At 41.1% G+C, this 21,997-nt stretch overlaps 1 protein-coding gene across 7 annotated transcripts in view; it reads left to right on the forward strand.

Moving 5' to 3' along the window:
• The window catches only part of pknox1.1 (pbx/knotted 1 homeobox 1.1), a 63,207-nt gene that overhangs the window by 40,990 nt on the left and 220 nt on the right, over positions 1 to 21,997 (forward strand). For all 7 annotated transcript variants that reach the window (XM_077580889.1, XM_077580887.1, XM_077580892.1 and 4 more), the window contains 4 exons: positions 3,284 to 3,412; positions 3,491 to 3,567; positions 17,790 to 17,956; positions 20,211 to 21,997. The exon at positions 20,211 to 21,997 is cut by the window's right edge and continues 220 nt beyond it. In XM_077580889.1, coding sequence (XP_077437015.1) covers positions 3,284 to 3,412; positions 3,491 to 3,567; positions 17,790 to 17,956; positions 20,211 to 20,392 — 555 coding nt within the window. In that variant the 3' untranslated portion in view covers positions 20,393 to 21,997. The remainder of the gene's footprint in view (positions 1 to 3,283; positions 3,413 to 3,490; positions 3,568 to 17,789; positions 17,957 to 20,210) is intronic.

Raw genomic sequence — 21,997 nt, forward strand, 5'->3', positions numbered from 1 at the left:
CCACGGAAAAACTTTAAGCCCTGTTAATGTGAAACACACTGCTATTTCAAATGTGTACATAAGACAAACCTGTGCATCTGGTACAGCACGTGGCCGTCACAGTCTCTTTCAAGTCAAAATGAAACGTAAAATAAAATAAAATCTTTTGTTTTGATGTGAATGTGTGCCCCCTTAAAAAATATATATATTTTACATTTCATATTGTGCATTCTAGTAAAAATTATAACACATTACTCAGTGACAACATATTTTTTGCACTTATTTTATGTTAAAATAAAATAAATAAATAAATAAAATAAGGCTGTAATATTGTATCGTAAGTGAAAAAAATGGATCGGGACAGCACAAAACACACATATTGAACCTTAAAACTTACAACACCATGTTGTTTAAGATGTGAATACACAATCCCAAAGCACAAAGTGCTTTGCGAGCATAAATTGTACAAAGTGCTTTGTGGGGGTTAAAGAGATAATATTCAGGGATAATTCCTGGCCCTGTTCAGGGCCAGGAATTATCGTTCCTCAAAAGAATCTTGTATACACAAACGTTTCAAGACATGCGTGTGTCCAAAAGAAGACACTGAGGACGTTTAACGGCTGTAATGTTTATGCCAAGTCTGGAGTGGTGCTGTAGCGTAGCCCACAGGGAGTTAAGGGAAAGCGTAGAAGAAGAATCAGCGAAGACGACGAACCACTGATCTGAATAGCCAATAGGTCAAGACTTTTGAAGCCGCGACGCTGCCATATTACTCCTTCCAAGAAATGTTTCTCGGCATACGATCCTATACATTAAAGTATCGAAATATATAGACATATATATATATATATATATATATATATATATATATATATATATATATATATATACTAGCCTACAAGCTGTACGTGTCTAATCTGTACATATACTGTACGTATTGTTTATACTAGGGGTGCACCGATCGATCTGCCCTGATTTGGCAGATCCCTTAAAAATAAATCGATCCTTTCCACCGATCTCATCCATTCTCAGAGGTCTGAAAAAGTCAGCCACTGTCCTCTTCTGCTGAGATGACAAATTTGCTTTTCATTTTTATTTGGGAGAACTACTGTACTTTGTGTGCAATTAAAACAACCCGCATTATTGTATTTATTATGTTTTCCACCCAAAAAAAAAAACTGGAACACTGAAGGTGTATGCTGCTTGATCTGGGAAAAATCGGGATTGTTAGGTCAGACTTTTTAAATGATCGGGAATCGGCAATCGGCCAGAAAATTGTGATAGGTGCACCCCAAGTTTATACAGTAGTCTGCTCGCGAGAGGGGAGGAGTAAGATGGCCGCCCTGTCGCTTCAACGGCTTGCATGGGCGACGTGTATGAGCTATCGGCTATCCAGTAGTATATACAGATTAGTAGGTGCGTTTCCATTACCCTCAGTTTTGCGTAAAAGGCAAGTTGCGCAAAAGCAAGCTGGAAATGGCAACACATGATTTTCGAAAAAACTCTCAAATATCGCAAAAAAGTTTTTACAATCTTGAGGTGGTTTTTGAGACGAAATAAAAGTATTTCCCAAAAGTGTAATGGAAACACTTTTTGTGCATTCCCTGTAGTCATGTGACCCCCGCCCGGTCACGGAGAAAAGGATGTAGGAAGTACGGGGCCACTCGCTTTCGTGTCGGAGCTGCCTCCGGAGGGGATAACAAGTCTTTTTAAGCACAAAGCGATTCAGTTATGGAGCCAATGTGCCGCCTTTCAACACAAGTCCCATATCGTTTCATGAGAAATGGCCGTTACCCCGGGCAACGAGTAATCGAGCGGCATACGACACACGTCCTCGTTGAAATCCATCCGTCCGCACAAATTAACAGCACGCACACAACACCAACACCAAATGCCCGAACCCGTCTGATGAGGGAAGGCAGATGTTTTTAAAGTAATATTAACAACTCCGGGCGTCTGTCTTCCGTAAACCTTATGAGCAACTCCTACAGAACTGTGAGATCCCGCGAGATGGGACATTACGAGAATTGCGCCTCAGAAGCGAAACGCTCTTCAATGGAAACACCTGCAAGTCAAAATTGTACTTTATCAAAATAGTACAATATCGCTTTTATTTTTGCGAAAAACTGTAATGGAAACGCAGCTAGTGAGACGAACACAGAAGTGACAATGGCGGGTGATTCCAGTGCAACAACATCACGCAAAATATTTTGCTGTAAAAGCTAAGGAGGACGCGACTACGACTACGGCTACCCGCCATTGTTGACAGACTGGCGGTTTGCGCGCAGTCACGCAAGAATTGGAGCATACGTCATCAAACTGGAGGAGTATCCCACATATGGTGTCGACATTGGAACGTACGGGGAGCTTTTAAAATCTTTCTTCTCTGGAGCCTATTCCAAAAGTGATCGGATTCAAGCCCCGTAACGGCGCCGCCATGTGGACGAACTGCCCAAACGATAAGAAATTTGTGTGGATACATTGAAACGAGCTTTCGTGTGGACGGGGCCCCAGCTGACATTAATAATGCTTACCTTACAGAGAAGAAAGTAGAACAATGAAAATCATGGCTGGCTGCAGGGAATGTTATTCAGAACAGGGAGAAACTGTTTCTTTACAGAGAATACTAAGAGAGAGCAATGGCTAGTTATATCATCGGCTCACCCTGAATCTTGCAGAGTGCTCCTTGTAGTAAAATACCTTCTTTCCCGTCCACGAGATAGTTTCATGTCTTAATTAAGAAGCTGTGCCAGTGACACAACGTGATTGGGCTGGTTCAGTGGTTCTGCTGTGACAACGCAGGTTTCCCATAAAATTGCATTAAATGAATGGCAATTTTCTATTCTTCAAATTTCTAGTTCATGATTGTAAAACGGCCATAAGAGGGCGGTCGATACTGGTACCGGTGATTGTCGTGTGTACCGATACCTTGAAATAAGGCCTGGTATAGGCCGGATACGATACTTGGTATCAGTACTCGCCCATCCATCCCTAGTAATTATACAAAATACCAAGTAGCATCTTATTGAAACAATGCAATTATTATTATTATTTTTAAACACTTTGACTTAATAGGGACCGCAATTGAGGTTAGCGTGTTGGCATGGTCCTCGCCAACCGTTTCAATTTCAGTTTCAAAGTCCCTTTGGAAAATTACAATTACAAATTTCAAGATGGCTGATTGTGAACACACTTCTTATGAAGAAGCAATTAGATTGTTTTAGTCAAGTATGTTTTATCACAATTGAAATCCAAGTTGTAATGGTATAGTTGTGCTTGGCTAACCTAAACTCTGTTCACTCAGCTACAGCTGCGATTTCACCAGGACTTAAACCTCTTCACTCACGATGACAGCTCGACAAAAAACAAACGTGGCGTTCTACCCAAACATGCCACAAACGTCATGCGCTCATGGCTTTTTCAGCACATTGGGGTGAGTTTATGTCTGTCAGGTCATTTCTAAATCTTGAAATACAAAAACAACAAAATGTCTTCATCCTTTCCTCTGTAGCATCCTTATCCAACAGAGGATGAAAAGAAACAGATAGCCAGTCAGACAAATCTGACACTTCTACAGGTCAATAATTGGTGAGTGATGTTACGCCAATGGCCCACATATGCACTTTTCTTTTATCTACATATTTTCCACAGTCTCATGTATTTAAATGTATTTTAAAGCAATACACCACTAGTGGGGTTTCCATCCAACTGTTTCGAATTTTTTTAAGCAAATTTACTGAAAAGCGCAAAACATCTGTTCTTCTTTTGGGAATATTGAGAGGGGACTCCGCTGCTATAGGTGCCGGTATACAGCAGTAATTTAAAAGAAAAAGAAGACCAAGAAGCGACTGCACCGTGTGCTGACGTCGTATGAGTTTGCTTTTGTAATTTTTGATAAACCATAGCGTTTCTTTGCTGTTTTCCATCTAAAATTGCATTTATAGTCCCTTCTTTAATCAATTCCAAAAACCTGTCTCCATGGCCAAAATTCACATTTACCCTTTTTCACTACGCTTGAAAATCCACCCCCTCCAAACTTTTTTGTGAATGTTGGGCCCTTTTTCGAATTTCTAGCATTTCCATTCAGTTTTATTTTCGCATTTGTTGAAAGTTCTAATAAAAATGGATGGATGGAAACCCTACTTCTGAACTCTCGTTTCCAGTAACAGGCTGTGTGTCAAAATAATAAAAGTGTAAATATCTCCGGCATCTTATTCCCTGATTAAAAAAAAAAAAAAAAAAAAAAAAGACAGCCACCTTCGTTCATTTGAATGCGAGTTTGCTAACGTAATGAGCAAGAAAAATGCTGTCTTCTATCGCCAAATACTGTGCCAATTGTGATCAGCGTAATCCTCAGCATGTCAGGTTTCATGTCCTTCCTTGGGGATGGTGTGGTGGAAGGTTGCTTCTCCTATTATAGGGGTAAGCACGCTGAGCACAACAAAATGTAGCTGGCAGAGCGAGTAATGTTGGCCGGATATTTACTGTCCAGTTAGGGATCGTCCACAAATCACACACTGGTAACTTGAGTCCTACATACAGTGCTGTTCAAAAGTTTGTGAATCCTGCAGGCATGGTCAGATTTTTTGTATAAAATATTAAAATAACCTTATTAAATGTTTAGTCATACCCAAATCGACAATGCTGACATTAAAAATAATGGACTTGAACAAAAAGAATGATAGTATCGTCATTCATTATTGAGCAAAAGTGGTTGATTTAAAAAAAACTCAGATTTCATGGGTGCAAAAGTATGTAAACCTCTCACTTATTCGGACATTGCACCTCCTTTTGCAATGAGAACTTTATCCAAACACTCTCTTTAGTGACTTATCAGTCTTTCACATCTACTTTGAGGGATTTTTGCCACTGTACTTTGCAAAATGCAGCCAATTGAGAGAGGTTGGACGGGCGTCTAGCATAAACTGCCCGCTTCAGGTCCCGCCACAGTATTTTAAAAGAATTTAAGTCAGGATTTTGACTGGGCAAATCCAGAACATGAATCTTGTTGTTCTTCAGACATTCCTTGGTTGTATTGCTGGAATGCTTTGGATTATTGTCATGTTGCATGATCCATCTTCTACCAGGCTGTAACTTCACAAATAACTGCTTCAGGTTATGATCCAGGATTTCACAATATTCCTCTGAATTCATGATTCCCTGGACTATGTGGAGTTGTCCAGGTCCTGAGGATGAAAAGCCAGCCCAGAATTTAACATTCTCACCATCCTGCTTCACTGTAGGGAGAAGGTTCTTTTGCTGGTATGCAGTGTTGACTTTTCACCAAACATTGTGACCAAACAGTTCAATTTTGGACTCATCTGTCCACAGAAGGAACTTCCAAAAAGCTTCAGGTTTGTCCAGGTACTCTCTGGCAAAGTTGAGATGGACAGCTTTGATCTTTTTTGTGAGCAGAGGCTTCTACCTAGCAAGCCTTCCATTAAAGCCTTGTTGATTTACTTCTGATTGTTGAAGCATGCACATGTGTCCCAGATGCAGCAAAATAGGTCTGCTAATCACTCGATGTGATGCACAGGTTGGCTTTCACCTGAATTATCATTTGTCTTGTGGTTTTTGCTGATATTTTAGAAGGTCTTCCACTTCTAGGCTGGATTGTAGTAATTTTCAGTGTTCTCTAGATGCAGATGATCTGCTTCACAGTGGAATGATGAAGCTAAAAATTTTTTATAGATGACTTTATAGCTTTCCCCAGACAGATGTGCTTTCACTACCCACTTCTCGGGTCCCCTGAGATTTCTCTTCCTCTTAGCATGACTGACCTGCATGAGTTCACCTGGGTAAGACTAAAGTGATGTGGTTTTGTCTCTGTTTCAGTCAGTGATGCACAATTTCTTCGCTAAACCTCTCTCATTTCATTGGTCCATTTCAGTGTTATTTTAGCTACCAATTTGTCCTACCTGATCCTAATTGACTATTTGTTTTAAGCAATGCAGCTCAGGGTTCACTTACTTTTGCACCTACATGAATTTACCCAAAACTCTTTTTAATTTAGTTTTGACTACACAAATGATAAAATAAAATAAATTAAAAAAGAACAATGCATTGAAATGCTAAACCTCCGTCCGTCCGCACTCCACCCTTTTCCGACTGAGGACCATGGTCTCAGATTTGGAGGTGCTGATCCTCATCCCAACCGCTTCACACTTGGCTGCGAACCGCTCCAGTGAGAGCTGGAGATCACGGCTTGAAGAAGCCAACAGCACCACATCATCTGCAAAAAGCAGAGATGCAATGCTGAGGCCACCAAACCGGACCCCCTCAACGCCTCGGCTGCGCCTAGAAATTCTGTCCATAAAAGTTATGAACAGAATCGGTGACAAAGGGCAACCTTGGCGGAGTCCAACCCTCACAGGAAACAAATTCGACTTACTGCCGGCAATGCGGACCAAACTCTGACATCGGTCGTACAGAGACCGAATAGCCCGTATCAGGGGGCTCGGTACCCCATACTCCCGAAGCACCCCCCACAGGACTCCCCAAGGGACACGGTCAAACGCCTTCTTCAAGTCCACAAAGCACATGTGGACTGGTTGGGCGAACTCCCACGAACCCTCGAGGACCCTGCTGAGGGTGTAGAGCTGGTCCACTGTTCCACGGCCGGGACGAAAACCCCACTGCTCTTCCTGAATCCGAGTTTCAACCTCCCGACGGACCCTCCTCTCCAGCACCCTCCTCTCCAGCACCCCTGAATAGACCTTACCTGGGAGGCTGAGGAGTGTGATCCCTCTAAAGTTGGAACACACCCTCCGGTCCCCCTTCTTAAAAAGGGGAACCACCACCCCGGTCTGCCAATCCAGAGGCACTGTCCCCGATGTCCACGCGATGCTGCAGAGACATGTCAACCACGACAGCCCCACAACATCCAGAGCCTTTAGGAACTCCGGGCGGATCTCATCCACCCCCGAGGCCCTGCCACCGAGAAGCTTTCCAACCACCTCGGCGACTTCGACCCCAGAGAAAGGGGAGCCCACCTCAGAGTCCCCAGACCCTGCTTCCTCAAAGGAAGGCGTGTCGGTGGAATTGAGGAGGTCTTCGAAGTACTCTCCCCACCGATTCACGACGTCCCGAGTCGAGGTCAACAGCACCCCATCTCCACTATACACAGTGTTAACGGCGCACTGCTTTCCTCTCCTGAGACGCCGGATGGTGGACCAGAATTTCCTCGAAGCCGTCCGGAAGTCGTTTCCATGTCCTAGTTTTTGCCTCAGCGACCGCCGAAGCCGCATTCCGCTTGGCCAGCCGGTACCTGTCAGCAGCCTCCGGAGTCCCACAGGCCAAAAAGGCCCAATAGGACTCCTTCTTCAGCTTGACGGCAACCCTTACCGCTGGTGTCCACCAGCGGGTTCGAGGATTGCCGCCACGACAGGCACCTACCACCTTACGGCAACAGCTCCGATCGGCCGCCTCAACAATGGAAGCGCGGAACATGGTCCACTCGGACTCAATGTCCCCCGCCTCTCCCGGGACAATGGAGAAGCTCTGCCGGAGATGGGCGTTGAAACTCTTTCTGACAGGGGATTCGGCCAGACGTTCCCAGCAGACCCTCACAATACGTTTGGGCCTGCCTGGTCGGACCGGCATCTTACCCCGCCATCGGAGCCAACACACCACCAGGTGGTGATCAGTTGACAGCTCCGCCCCTCTCTTAACCCGAGTGTCCAGCACCTACGGCCGCAAATCCGATGACACGACTACAAAGTCGATCATCGAACTGCGGCCTAGGGTGTCCTGGTGCCAAGTGCACATATGGACACTCTTGTGCTTGAACATGGTGTTCGTTATGGTCAGTCCGTGGCGAGCACAGAAGTCCAATAACGAAACACCGCTCGGGTTTCGATCGGGGGGGCCATTCCTCCCAATCACGCCCCTCCAGGTCTCACTGTCATTACCCACGTGAGCGTTGAAGTCCCCCAGCAGAACGAGGGAGTCCCCAGGGGGTGCGCTCTCCAGGACACCCTCCAAGGACTCCAGGAATGGTGGGTACTCTGAGCTGCTGTTCGGTGCATAAGCACAAACAACAGTCATGACCCGTCCCCCCACCCGAAGGCGGAGGGAGGCTACCCTCTCATTCACCGGGGTAAACCCCAACGTACAGGCAGCTAGCCGGGGGGCAATGAGTATGCCCACACCTGCCCTGCGCCTCTCACCGTGGGCAACTCCAGAGTGGAAGAGGGTCCAGCCCCTCTCGAGAGGATTGGTACCAGAACCCAAGCCGTGTGTGGAGGCGAGTCCGACTATATCTAGTGGGAACTTCTCAGCCTCGCACACCACCTCGAGCTCCTTCCCTGTCAGAGAGGTGACATTCCATGTCCCCAGAGCTAGCTTCAGTAGCCGGGGGTCGGACCGCCAAGGCCCCCGCCTTTGGCTGCCACCCAACTCACTGCGCACCCGACCCCTTTGGCCCTTTCGACCGGTGGTGAGCCCATGGGAAGGGGGACCCACGTTGCCTTTTCGGGCTGTGCCCGGCCACCAGACGCTCGCCTTCGAGCCCCACCTCCAAGCTAGCTTCAGAGGGGGGCCCCGGTGACCCGCGTCCGGGCAAGGGAAACGAGGATCCAAAGTTTGTGTTCATCATTGGGGTCGTTTGAGCCATGCTTTGTCTGGTCCCTCACCTAGGACCTGTTTGCCATGGGTGGCCCTACCAGGGGCATGAAGCCCCGGACAACATAGCTCCCAGGCTCATTGGGACACGCAAACCCCTCCACCACGATAAGGTGATGACTCACGGAGGGGGAAATGCTAAACCTACACCTGTCATTTCAGATTGAACAACAAAATCAGGTTGAAACAATTGGAAAATCCAAATTGCTCAAGAGGTTCACAAGAAGGAGAGGGTTGGGTTGGTGGGGCAACAAAACAAGAACAAAGTGCACATTCACAGTCAATACATGTCAAGGAAGCTGAAACATACGTAACACGCTAAACCTAACTTCAAAATAAAGTTTACCAAATACAGTAATACATTGACGGCAATGCAAATAGCCTGAGTACACTTTTACTTTGAAGATCGCCCACGTTGTGGCGTGATGACTCGCTTGACTTCCCTTTCAGACGTTTCTTTATCGGAGTTGATTGTCATGGTCGTTGCGACTAACACCAACAAAACGCTATCCCAAACTCAAGTTCATTAGCTAATTTTGGACACTAAAAAAACGCTAATTAATTACACCGTCATTGTATGATACGGTGGAAGTCTCCGTCGTAAGTGGCTAGCTGTTAGCATGACCAACGAGTGTCTGGCTGGTAAGCTGTAAATGTGTATGACTACTACTTTAATTAATTTTCAATATTCTGGACCAAGCCTATTTTATAATTCACTCTCCATGCTTAAAGAAAGGGAATATGCCTTAAATTGTATGTTGAGGTTGTTTCATTATTTAAAAAAATAAAACATGTAAAAATAAGATTGTTTTCTGCCTCACATTGCACTTAAGTTGTGTTCCTAAATCCTAACGGCTGTATTAGACATTTTAAATAGATTTTTTTAAATTTGTATTTAATAGGAAAAGGCGTTTTACAAAATAAATGAAGACACAAAATCCTACATGGCTATATTAGACATTTTGAATTGATCTTTCTTTTAATTTAATGGAAAAGCGCTTTACAAAATAAACAAAGACAAAGTACTATTTCTTTTTTTTCTTTTTTTCCTGCTGACCCCCAAAAATTCTCCGATCCATGACTCAAATCCGTGATCTGATCCGAACTGTCACCTTTGTGATCCGTTGCACCACTAAATGATGACGTGACTGTCCCAAAAATTGCTGCTACTGTAGCGAATGAGAAATATCCTTAAAAGTACTATAAAATAATAATCCCTCATCATAAATTGACGATTTTTTTCAGGGAAGAGTTGAAATTTACCGTTTCACAGAATAGCTGGTTAGTTTTTAATAAATAGTATATTTCTTTAACATAAGATACAGTCCACTCCAAAAGTATTGTAATGGCAAGGTAAATTCCTGTGTTTTTGTTGCATACTGAAGACATTTGGGTTTCCATTCTAATCAAAAGATGACTATCACACACAAGTTCAGAATTTCAGCTTTCATTACATGTTTTTTTTATTTTTTATATTATATATTAGATATACTATATATTAGATAATATATATATTTTTTTATGTTGCATGTTTTTTGTTTTGTTTTTTTTTTGCATTCTAGAAGTGTTGAACAACTCAGGACATAGCACCTTTTGTTTTAAGCTCCCACTTTTCAAGTGGGCAAAAGTATGTAGCGGACATTATTAACTTAAAGTGAATAGAATTTAATATATGGTGGCATAACCGTTACTTGCAATAACAGAATCAATAATGCGACCTGTTAACTACACCCGACTGTTGCATTCTTCATTAGAAATGCTTTTCCAGGCCTTTACTGCAGCCTCTTTCAGTTGTTGCTTAAAAAATACTGCATGTGTGTGTGCAATGTGCATTGTTTGAATGCAACTGCTAAGTAACTATTTTATTTATTTAATTCATTTATTCTTTGAATCTTGCTAAATTCATTTGCCTTTTGAGGTTAGTGTTAGGGTTGCCAACTGTCCCATATTTGACGGGACACCCCGTATTTTGGGCTGAATCGGTTTGTCCTGTCCGGGACCTCAAATGCCCCACATATTGCCTATCAACTCTTCTAAATACAGCAAACTGTACGCTACATTGCTGCCATTTGGACCATGGGATCACCCGTTATGTTGACAAGTGAAGAGCAAGTTGCTTGTAGCCAATAAAATGATTTGCTGGGTGTGACGTCTGTATGTGGAGAGGTAGAGGCGCGAGGTAGAGGCGTGTGATTGGAGAGGAACAAAACGACCCTTCCGTAACACCGCCAGTTTTAAAGTGACTCACAGGGAATGGATCGGGAAGTGGTGATCGTGTTCACCGGAGAACTTAATTTTAAATAACATTTACCAGAGGCAGTTCTGGCAAGATTTGCCCCCTGGGCCAACAATTGTACTTTTGATCCATCATCTTCATTTTAGTCTGGACATCATAGCTTGCCAACGGCATCCGTTCACCCGTCAATCAGTCAGCCTGCCCCAGGGCAGCTGTGGCTACTTGCGTAGTTTACCGCCAACAGAATGTGAATGTGTGGGTGCACGAATGATGTATCTCTTGTAAAGCGTCTTTGAAGGGCAAAGCGTCATTAAAAAGTAAGACACTGTTGTGTCAGTTTTAAATGAAAAAGTGAAATGCTTGTGCAACAGGAAATTGTGATGATGGTAGTTGTATAAAATGCTTGTGACACTGAGACGAGGATTTGTGTTTTTCACTACAAACAAAATAATTTCTGCAGCATTTGGTTTCAGTTGGTTACTCTTCTTACTGATTACCTCTCCAGCTTTGGAGAAGATCCTTTTGGTGATTTACAGTGCTCAGCATGAGTACACAACCTTTGAAACATTTTAAGATTTTATTCAATATCTCAATGAACATAAGAACAATTTCCAAAATTTGGCAAAATGTTTTCTGTAGAATATACGCTTAACTCACAACATGAAAATAAGGTTGGTAATAGAATGCATAGATTACAAAATCTTCCGTTTAATCAAATTAATGCAAAAAAAAATAATGCAAAAAAAATTAATGCATCCCACAACAAAAACGACTACATCTAGTATTTATTATGACCTTTGTGACTTTTATGGATAGCAACATGTCTGCTAGGCCTGAAATGAACAAGTTGTCAGTCTCTTTCTCGGGATCTACTTTAATATGCAAAATGTTCTTTAACAGATTTGTTAAGAAAACTACTTTTCAGTGTGTACTAATTAACAAATCTTGTTTTCAATGGACCACATTTGTGGGAGTATTTTGTAGTACAGTGTCCCATAAAAAAAAAAATAATCTTGATTCTGAAAGTAAACTAAAGGGGTTCTTACAAACCTGTTGGCGTGTACTCATTTATGCTGAGCTCTGTATTTTATAAATCAGTGTATAGTGTCTGAATGAATGCCTACGATATGTGCAATTGCAAATTAATCTATTGTGTAATCTAATCTAACTTCACCTCACACTGAAAAAAAAAAGGGGGAAGTGATATTTACTTGAAAAAAATCTAGTAAAGTTTTTTCTATTATATTATATTCTATATTTTACACGGTGTTTTGGGTACATTTTACCAGTTTTTACCATACCAGTCTTCCTGTTTGCCACTCTAAGCTTATGCATTTCTGGTTTTCCTAGGTTTTTTTTTTCGAAGTAAATATTACTCGTTGTTTTTTTACTGTGCTTCCACATTCTCAATGACTTAATGTGCGCAAAAGCTCACCATGTGAAAAAGCTAGTTCTAAACTGGGTTTCTATTTAACAAACCGTGTTTTTCTTTTATTGTAAAAAAGCATCTTGTCGATGCAACATGTTTTAGACTATGGTGATCTTTTATCATTTTATAATATTATATTAATTATATTAGGTAAATGGATGGATTGATAGATAGATATTGTATTTATCATGCATGCATGCCTCTGTAGTGTTTTATTAGGCAATTCTTGGTGTGCTTTGTGTTTCAATCAGACGTTGAAGTACCCGACCGCCGTATTCATTGCGTTCTCAGGACCTCTTTTCACTTTCTGTCCCAACCCCCCCCCCCGACAAAAAGTGGGAGAAAGGCTTTTGCGAAAAAACTCCACTCTCAGCCTGGAATCTCCTGCAGAATGACTCAAAGCTCAAGGAAACTGGTATCCATGAATGTTTTTAAATCTAAATTGAAAGACATAGAAAGATCCATCCATAGAATGCCAATGTTTTAGTTTAGCTGTTTGAATAATTTATTGACGGTTCAATCCAAAATATACTCTCCGACGCACAGTCCCATTGTAATGTTCTTGACAGAAATGGAAACATTCAGATAAATTGTTCAGGTTTAGATTAGCAGCTCTAAGAACCGAAAGAGGCTGCAGTAAAGGCCTGGAAAAGCATTTCAAATGAAGAATGTAACTTAAGCTTAATGCATGCATGTTATTGCAAATAAAGGTTATGCTATCAAATATTAAATGTTATTCACTTAAAGTTCATTTAATCATATCTGTTCCAATACCTTTGCTCACTTGAAAAGTGGGTGACTTTAAACAAAAGGTGCTCTGTTCTGAGTTGTTTAACACATCTAGATGTAGGGGAGAGCAGGGTAATTTGTGCCAAGGGTCAAGTAGTTCCACCCCTGTTATTTAGAAAACTATAGAAGAAGACATCCACCTGGGGGATGCATTTTTTTGTTAATTTGTGCCAAATGACCTGGGTTAAGTTGTGCCTCACCTAAATTATGATTATTTACTCTATATTACTTTATTGTATTTTATTGTTGTTGTAAACTGTATTCTTACAATTTGATCACTAAAAGTATGTGCCATTCTTAAGTTTTTACCAAAATTCATCATGCCAGCAGATACAAAAGGAAGACAGAGGGGTTTCAAGTCAACTACTCTTGAGGAGTTGCACAAAGCAGTGAAAGAGGGGAAGACCATACGTCAGTTTGGAAAGGACATAAAAATCTGCAGGATGGCCATAAAAAAATAGGAATAAGAAAAAAAATAGGAATAAGAAAAAAAATAGGAATAAGAAAAAAAATAGGCACAGGCTTACCCTCCCGGTCACTCAACAAGTGACAAATCTGGTTGTTTTGCTCACTTGGGTTATGTGTCTTCAGAAGTTATTTTCCCTTGCCAAAATCCACAGAAAGAAACAACAGAATTGTAAAAAAAAAAAAGGTGAAAACAAGAATTGTGACTGACACACCTGAGTAGATGGAGTTAGAGAAGGCTCACAAAGAAAGAGAAGATAAAATGGCTGAACAGGAAAAGCAAAAGAAGAAAAGGCCTTTGAAACATGCAAATCAAAGTTTTGTATTGAATTTGTCTTCCTTTTATAGCATTATCGTCTGTGAGATTACAATGATCTTTTTTACTTCAGTTATCAATGGCACAATGTATACCACTGAATTCTGACTAATGGCACAACTACCCTGCACTGGGAGCAAGTTGTGCCACAAAATCCCATTTTTTCTTAAGCTATACTTCTCAAACAGTTTATTGAAGATACAAAGTGATTGCTCCCAGGGATGCACAACATTAAGCTTGAATTCTTGCGGTAATTGTGAGTTCACAAACTCCGGAGAATACATCTTGTACCGGGCCCGTTGATTTCCACCGATTAGGACCAATCACAGAGCGACATTGTGTTTGGGGGCGTGATATGCAGCTGTGACGAAACCAGGACTTTACATTTATTTCACATTTATTTAAGTGCGTTATGCATAAAAACTGATCACAGTTAACAATGTTTCAAAACATTTATAGCGTATTTCCACTGGAGCCCAGCATCGCACCGTGCAAAGTGTTGGGAGCGTTTCCATTACAGCTGAACATGTCAGAAGTGGACCGTGCGGAGCTGCTCAAGGCCCTCATGCCTAAGTTGGGCCAGAGAGAGCCCAGGACATGACGTAAAATACCACGGCAGTTGATTGTGCGGTCGGTCCTGTGATGCCATCAATAATGAACATCAGCGGGGGGGGGTCAACTTACCAGCCGTGTCCTTTTCGACAAGTGTTCGTCTTCTTCTTCGCTCCAACTGCTATCAGCGTGTATAGCCTCGCGGGCTTTCCGGCGATAAAACATCGTCCTTTTCTTTGCAGCAGCGATCCTCCTTGCGTTGCGAGCTCTGAAGAAGCGCCACATCTGAAGCACCACAAAAAACAGAACGAGCAACCGATACCGGGCAGCGTCGTCCTCCCTGGCTTCCATGTTTTGGTTATGTGTTGTTTCCCGCGCTCGACTATAGTCTTGCAGCCGGCCGGTTATGCGTTACTTACGCCCAGTGTCACAGATGCACATTGGAGGTGTGCGTGGGTTGGGCTGAGCTGACCCGCCAGCGAGCCGAGCAGTGCGGTGCTGGGCTCCAGTGAAAATACGCTATTAGTCACAGCTTTGTGGAACTTAAGAACACTGTTCTGATCTGGGGAACAATGTGAACAAATGAATGATTTTCACATCAATATTGCTGTGTAAATGATTATTGCTCATCTTGCTTAGTATTTACCCCTGAAACTTGGCATCGTTTACCGTGCACAAGTGCATCCAAATCAGGCATCATGTCCTGAGTAGAAGCCAATTTCAGAATCTCATGTAAGATTTGTTTTATTAATGCTCATTAGTGAGTAAACTTGCTCACAAAGGTAGGTAGTCCCAAACATGGCAAGCAGCCCTGGATGCAGTGCCATTCGTGGCGTGCCTCAACGTCGGGTGGACTTAAACGTTTGACTCTGCTCACATGGATTTTTCAAAATGGTTTAAACATTTTTTTCCCTACAAAATTGCTAAATTTAATGATGCGCCATCTTGTGACATAAAGCTGAGCGCTTGTGGAAATCCACCAAATTAGAAACTCACAGACTGTATTTTAGGGACCTTACTTTCTCCCTAAATAATCTGATAAAAGAGGCACGATCTAAATATTTGTATCATTTGAAAACATCAAACAAGGGAAATCCAAAGATGCTGTTTGACACAATTAACTCGCTTGTGTCCTACAGTGCTCCAGTTGCTCCCGTGAAAGGTAGCAATTACTTTTTTTTTTTTACTTTTTTTATTGACAAGGGTAGAGATATTAAAGAGAATATCCCACCACCCTTCTTGTGAGGGACCAGCTCATGTTGAGCTTCCTTCTCAAGCCTGGTCCTCTTTTAACCCAGTATCGCTGGAGGACATTTTAGCTTTAATTACTAATACAAGGCCCTCCTCCAGTCAGTCTGATGTCTTCCCCTTCAAACTTTTTAGAACTTCCCAGCTCCCTTAAACATACGGTTGTCGAACCACGTCTTAAAAAGCCTAGTCTGGACTAGTCTGATCTAAAAAACTTAAGGCCTATTTTGAAGCTCCCCTTTCTTTAAAAAAAAAAAAAAAAAAGCTAAAAATGGTAGCTAAACAATTAAAATCCTTCCTTGAAGAACAGAACATCTACGACAGGTTTCAGTCAGGGTTTCGGAAACATCATTCTATCATGCCTTGTATGAGGCTGTCCTCTTTTTGTGAAGTGCTTTGTGACTTCTGTCTGAGAAAAGTGCTATAGAAATAAAACTTAAAAAAAATAAAAAACATTATGGAGCATTGGATTTTGACTGATCTTGCAAGACCCACAAAATATTGTGTTCTGTTGCTATATAAACATGGAACATATCAAAAGAAAGATTATTCTCTTCTTTCATCAGAAAAATAAGTGTATTTCTATCTTTTTTCCATTCTTTAGTTATCGGCGTTAGAATATTGTTGTGTTGTTTTGTCGAAATTTAAATTCCTGAGAAAAAAACGCAAGCTTTTTATAAAACAAACATTTCAAGCACAATTTGGACTTTAACACTACTATATTTTCTTTTGTGACAGCTCAAAAATCTAAATAATGTTTTCGTGCAAGACAACGTTCCAAAAAGTGCTTTTGATAACAAAATAACAGTTAATTGCACATAAAAATAAACAATTGACTGGTCTAACTGCAGCTCTGCCGCAGCATCCAGTCGTCCAGGGGTCGATGTGACTGGCATAACGAGCTGTTAACCCTGCGGATCATCACTCGACGGTTGCTCGTTGCGTTTGGTCAACGAACAAAACGTCATTCCTTGACTTGCAGCAACTCAGTCGCCGCTGTTATGCTTTGATGAGCCGATGAGGATGCTTTTTTTTAAAGCTAAAAAAGCAATTAAGCAATTATTTTCTACTTGCTCCCCGCTGCTCTACAACACGCTAGTAGTGACAGATGACACTCCCAGTCCCAGTCTCATCATCTCTCTTCATCTACAAGATCATTGCGTGATACTGGCTGATCTTATACTTGCCGCTACCTACTGGCCGTTTATTGTAAATAACATTGCAGTCAAGCCTGATCTTTCAGTCAGAAGCAGTGCCAGACCCTCCTGTACATTCTTCCATTAAAAAAAGCTTATGACGTATTGATACGTCATGTGTACGCGGCGACGATGACGCTTTATGGCGTATTGATACGTCTATTGAGAGAGTTAATTTTTGTTGTTCAATACAGTGTTGAAAACATACTGTAGTCGTTATGTAGGCTTTTGGTTAGGGTTATGGTTAGGTTTAACAACAAAGAAAGAAGGCGCGTTCTGTCTGGCAGAGTCAAACGTTTAGGTCCACTTGATGTAGAGGCTAGTTGCTAATTCTGCCGCATGCAGTGTTGCATTCATGTTGTCTGCGACTGTGCTCACCAAAACACAGCGCACCCCTAGCGGACAATAGCAGAACTGCAGATTTGAAAGAAAATTACAGTTGTTGGTTTTTTTTGCAGATTTTTCCTGCACCAGGAAAAATTTTGGCTGTACCAAACCCCCTGGCGGGCTGGATCCCCGGCCGTATGTTTGACACCCTGGTCCTAAACTATAGGAATATATTTTAGTTGGAGGGATTCCTGTATTTCCCTTGCGTAAAAGACACTTTAAGTGAAAATTAGAACTACTTACCCCACTCTCCCCTACTTGTAAATGCCATGAAATAAAAGCTGGAATGCTCAACTTTTGTCTCATTCATCTGAAATCCAAATGTCCTCAGTATACAACAAAAACAAAGGGATTAATTTACTATTGGAGGAGACTGTATGTTTGGCAATGTTTGAATTATATTACCTTTTTTGGCTTGTTGTTATTAATGTATGTTTGCATGTGCCTCTTGGCAGATAAGGGGAATGTGGCCTAATAATGCAGTTTCATAACCAAGTCTACTCAATACCTGTGGGAAAAGAATCACACTTTGTGAAACTATGCAGAATCTATTCTGCCTTGTGTTTGCAGGTTTATAAATGCCCGAAGGCGGATTCTGCAGCCCATGTTGGATGCTAGCTCCTCTGATACGCCTAAAACTAAAAAGAAGACTCCTCAAAATCGGCCACTACAGCGCTTCTGGCCTGATTCCATTGCTTCGGGGGGCGGCACACCGCAGCAAGTTACAATGCCAGATGGTAGAAATAAAATGTTACTCAATGCCCAAATTTGTACTCTACAGCAGTGTTTCCCAACCAGGGGTACTTGAGCACATTGCATGGGGTATGCAAAAGCATTTAACTCATTCACCTTCAGCTATTTTCACTGAAGCAACCCCCTTCGCTCCTGGCTGTTTTACTTGATTTTGAGTGATTTTGCAAGGTCCACAGTATATTGTGTTCTATTGCTATAAAACATGCAACCTACCAAAAGAAAGATTAGAGTCTCTTCTTTCATCAGGGGAAGAAAAGTATGTTTGCATCTGTTTCCGTTTGCAGTAATTAGCATTAGAATGTAGCTTCATCATTATTCACAAATCTGTTTGAAATACTGGGGAAAAGAGCTTGTTGCAACATGGCCCTGACTGATTGCTTATACTCTGCTGCCACCTACTGGCCGTTTTTGGAATAACTACTATTACTTTAAGCAATCTCTTCATGTCAGAAGTTGTATCAAAGCCTTCTGTATATACGCTCTAGCACAAAAAAAACATAAAACACCAAAACAACGTATTTATACATTTTTGGGTTTGAATGAGTTAAGTCTATTTCCAAGATCAATCATGTGACACAGCCGCACCAAAATCACAACAGCCGTGTCAGCTCAAGTCTCATGCTTGCAGGTTTTTTCCCCCTCCTTTTTGGATGGAGTAGCCTCCTCTTTCAAAAAAAAGGGAAAAATGCCTTTTTGCTCTGTTCTAAATCTGTTCTAAATCTACTCATGTTGTCCAAAGACAACATGAGTAGTACACAAGTCTGTTCTAAAAAAAAATAGCTCACCAGTGACAGAACACCAACTTACTAAGAAGAATTTAAAAAAGAATAATGTTAACATTTATTTATTTAAATTTAACATTGTATAAGTTTCTTGTTTGTCAAATATTCTATACTATATTTTGTTTCAGTGTTGTTAAGTTTTAGTGGTTAAGAAAATTATGAAATGGATTGTGTTCAGTGGGGAAAATGCTCTTTTAATGTACCCATTTATTTTTAAAAGGTAACTCAACAGGAAATCCAACTCTTGCTCCACCCCTCACTAAGATTTGATATCATTAGGTTGCGAATGGGGAGTGGTCTGGCTGTGATTGACAGCAGCAACTCGCTAAGGCGTTTAAGGAAGCGTGTATGAGACTGAGCCGGTGGGTGGCGGGGGCGACTATGTCACGATCCACAAGTGATGGAGTGTGTATCTTCTCGTGTAATGAGAGGACAAACAGCCAAATTGTTTCAGCTCTCCCAACGTAGCAAAACTTTCTATTTTAAATATTGCCATGGCCCCAAAAATGTATTTACATGTTTTTCTTTATGTTTTTTTATTTTATACTAGAGCATACAGAAGGCTTTGATGCAGCCTCTGACCTGAAGAGGTCACTTAAAGCAATGATAGTTATTCCAAAAAACGGCCAGGAGGTAGCAGCAGAGTATAAGAGATAAACCAGGTTGCAACAAGCTCTTTTTGCCAATGTTTTCAATAGGTTTGTGAATAATGATGAAACTTTGCTATACTGTATTTTAATGCTAACTGCTGTGAAATGGACGCAGATACAAATATACTTTTTTTTCCTGATGAAAGAAGAAACTGTAATCTTTCTTTTGGTAGGTTCCATTTTTTTATAGCGATAGAACACAATATTCCGTAGGCCTTGCAAAATCAGTCAAAATCCAGTAAAACAACCGGGAGCGAAGGTGAAGGGTTGCTTCAGTAAAAATGGCTGGGAGTGAATGACTTAACCTTAAGATGGCACCAAACACACGTTTTTTGCCCCAAATTCAAGTTTTTCAACAAACATGCACTAAAATGTCAAAATAATGACCAGGACTTGTCAACAGCATATGTAGACACCAATTTATACAGTTTATAGGCAAAAAAACCTAACAATTTAGCTTTGAGTTACCCTTTAAAGGTGATTTTAGATATGTAATATATTATTCTTAAGTCCTTTGTTCCTGATATTTAAACTTTTAAATGCCTATTTAAAGGGAATTCATAGGGGGGGGGGGGTGCCCAAGAATTAAAAGTTCAAATTAATGAAACAAAATAAAATAATTTTCATTTAATAATCAATTGTGTTAAGTTTTACTTTTTGAGAATCATCAGGACACATGAATGAGGTCATGGTCAAACGATTTGGGGGTACACACACTAAAAAAGGTTGGGAACCGCTGCTGTAACGCGGAAAGCAATTAATTTGATACCTCTAGCAAAATGTCCATTTACTTGTGTGGTTTCCAGGTACAATGGTGACTATGAATGTGGAGGGCCTGCACAGTCTGACATCAGATGGTGCGACCCTGGCAGTCCAGCAGGTGATGCTTGGAGGCCATAGTGAAGACGAGTCTGGGGACAGTGGAGATGATGACGATGATACAGATATGGCCGGACTGGGCCTTGACAACAGCGACTCACTGCAGTAGATAACACACTCAAATATGTACACTACAGTACATGTCCACACAAAATGTTTCAAACAAGACTGCAAAAGTGACTGGCTTTTTGGACGGTCATTGTACAATGTTAGGTTTATACAGAGCACAAAACAGGATGTATGGGAATTGTCCCACACTTCCTAAAATCCACCTTTGCTGTGTGTTTTTCATAAACGTTTTTTTTTTATTCTTTAGTTGCTGTAGGCGATTGCACTTTCTATATTTAAGCTTAAAAAAAGAAATTGAATTAATCTGAAGAAAAAGTGTTTAACACCAGAAGCAAGTTTATATGCATATACATTAATAAATATGGAAAAATGTAATATTGTTTTTCTTCACCCCTGTCGAATTGTAAGTTTGGATGACAACACTTTAAAGTGTTGGGTTTGTCTCTTTGCATGCTTGTGTTTTGAGTAGATATGTGCAAGACTTGACTCCACAGCTCTCACATGGACCTCTGCAAAAGAGCAAAGCTCTTGGGAGTTTCAAAATAAAAGATTCTTATTTTTATATACATACACGTACATATGAAAATTGTGGCTTTTGATAGTTTTGTTTTTTGTTTTGTTCTGTTGATGTACAGATTCATAAATGCAGCAACTCTGTTTTCCAGGGTTCTTTGGAGTTTTCTTAAAAAAAAAAAAAAATAAGAGTCCTATCAAGGCCTGTGTTCTTTCCTTAAGTACTGCCAAAAATAGCAAATGTCTACGGAGCCTCTAAGGTGACATTGTAGGGGGGGGGAAATTATTTGCGTTCCTTCGAGAAAAAAACAAAAACGTTTATTGCGAGAGAACGCAAAAGTATTCCGAGGGGTCGCAATTTTTTTTTAAACGAGTTTATGTACGTCCAGGTCAACTCCGCGTGACCAAAAGCGACAAGGATGGAATTTTTATTTCGAAAAGGTATTGCCGTATAGATATCTATGCTATGGTGCCGCAGCCTCTCACCCACGCATTCGTGGCTACAGTGTCCAAACTGAACCAGAAGTACATAAACGCATATAAATACATAAATTTAAAGGTGTCCACTCGCAAAAAAAACTTGCGTGGGAACACAAACGTCTTTGCGAGGATCACATTCTTTGCAAGGGAGCGCAAATTTTTGTGAGGAGACGCTATCTTTGAAAGGCAATGCAATTTTTTTGCAAGAGAACACGTTTTTTTGCGAGGATACACAAATGATTTTTTTTCCCCTACCATGACACCTTAGTCTGACTGATTGGTCAAAAATACATTTAAAAAAATGCATATAATGCTGCATTCAAATTAGAGTAACTGAAAAGTTTACTAAAAACAAGACATTTTTAAATGACTGATATTTTTACCAACATTGTGTATAATTGTCTTTTTGCATCATGAACCATTTTACAATAGTAGTTTAGGTGGGAACTTGCTATATGGACAATCCAGAACACTTATGCTGACAATACAATCAAAAGAGTCTTCATTTGGGAAGCCCTTGAAGTAACACAAAGGACACACTGAGACCATACACTCAACCATGACATTGGGTTAACAGTTAATTCAAGTACACACAGTGATTAAACGCTCAAGTTTGTCAGTTCCCCTGCAACCTCACACATGATTGGTGAAA

This window comes from Vanacampus margaritifer, chromosome 11 (genome assembly GCF_051991255.1).
Source record: "Vanacampus margaritifer isolate UIUO_Vmar chromosome 11, RoL_Vmar_1.0, whole genome shotgun sequence".
Classification (NCBI taxonomy): domain Eukaryota; kingdom Metazoa; phylum Chordata; class Actinopteri; order Syngnathiformes; family Syngnathidae; genus Vanacampus; species Vanacampus margaritifer.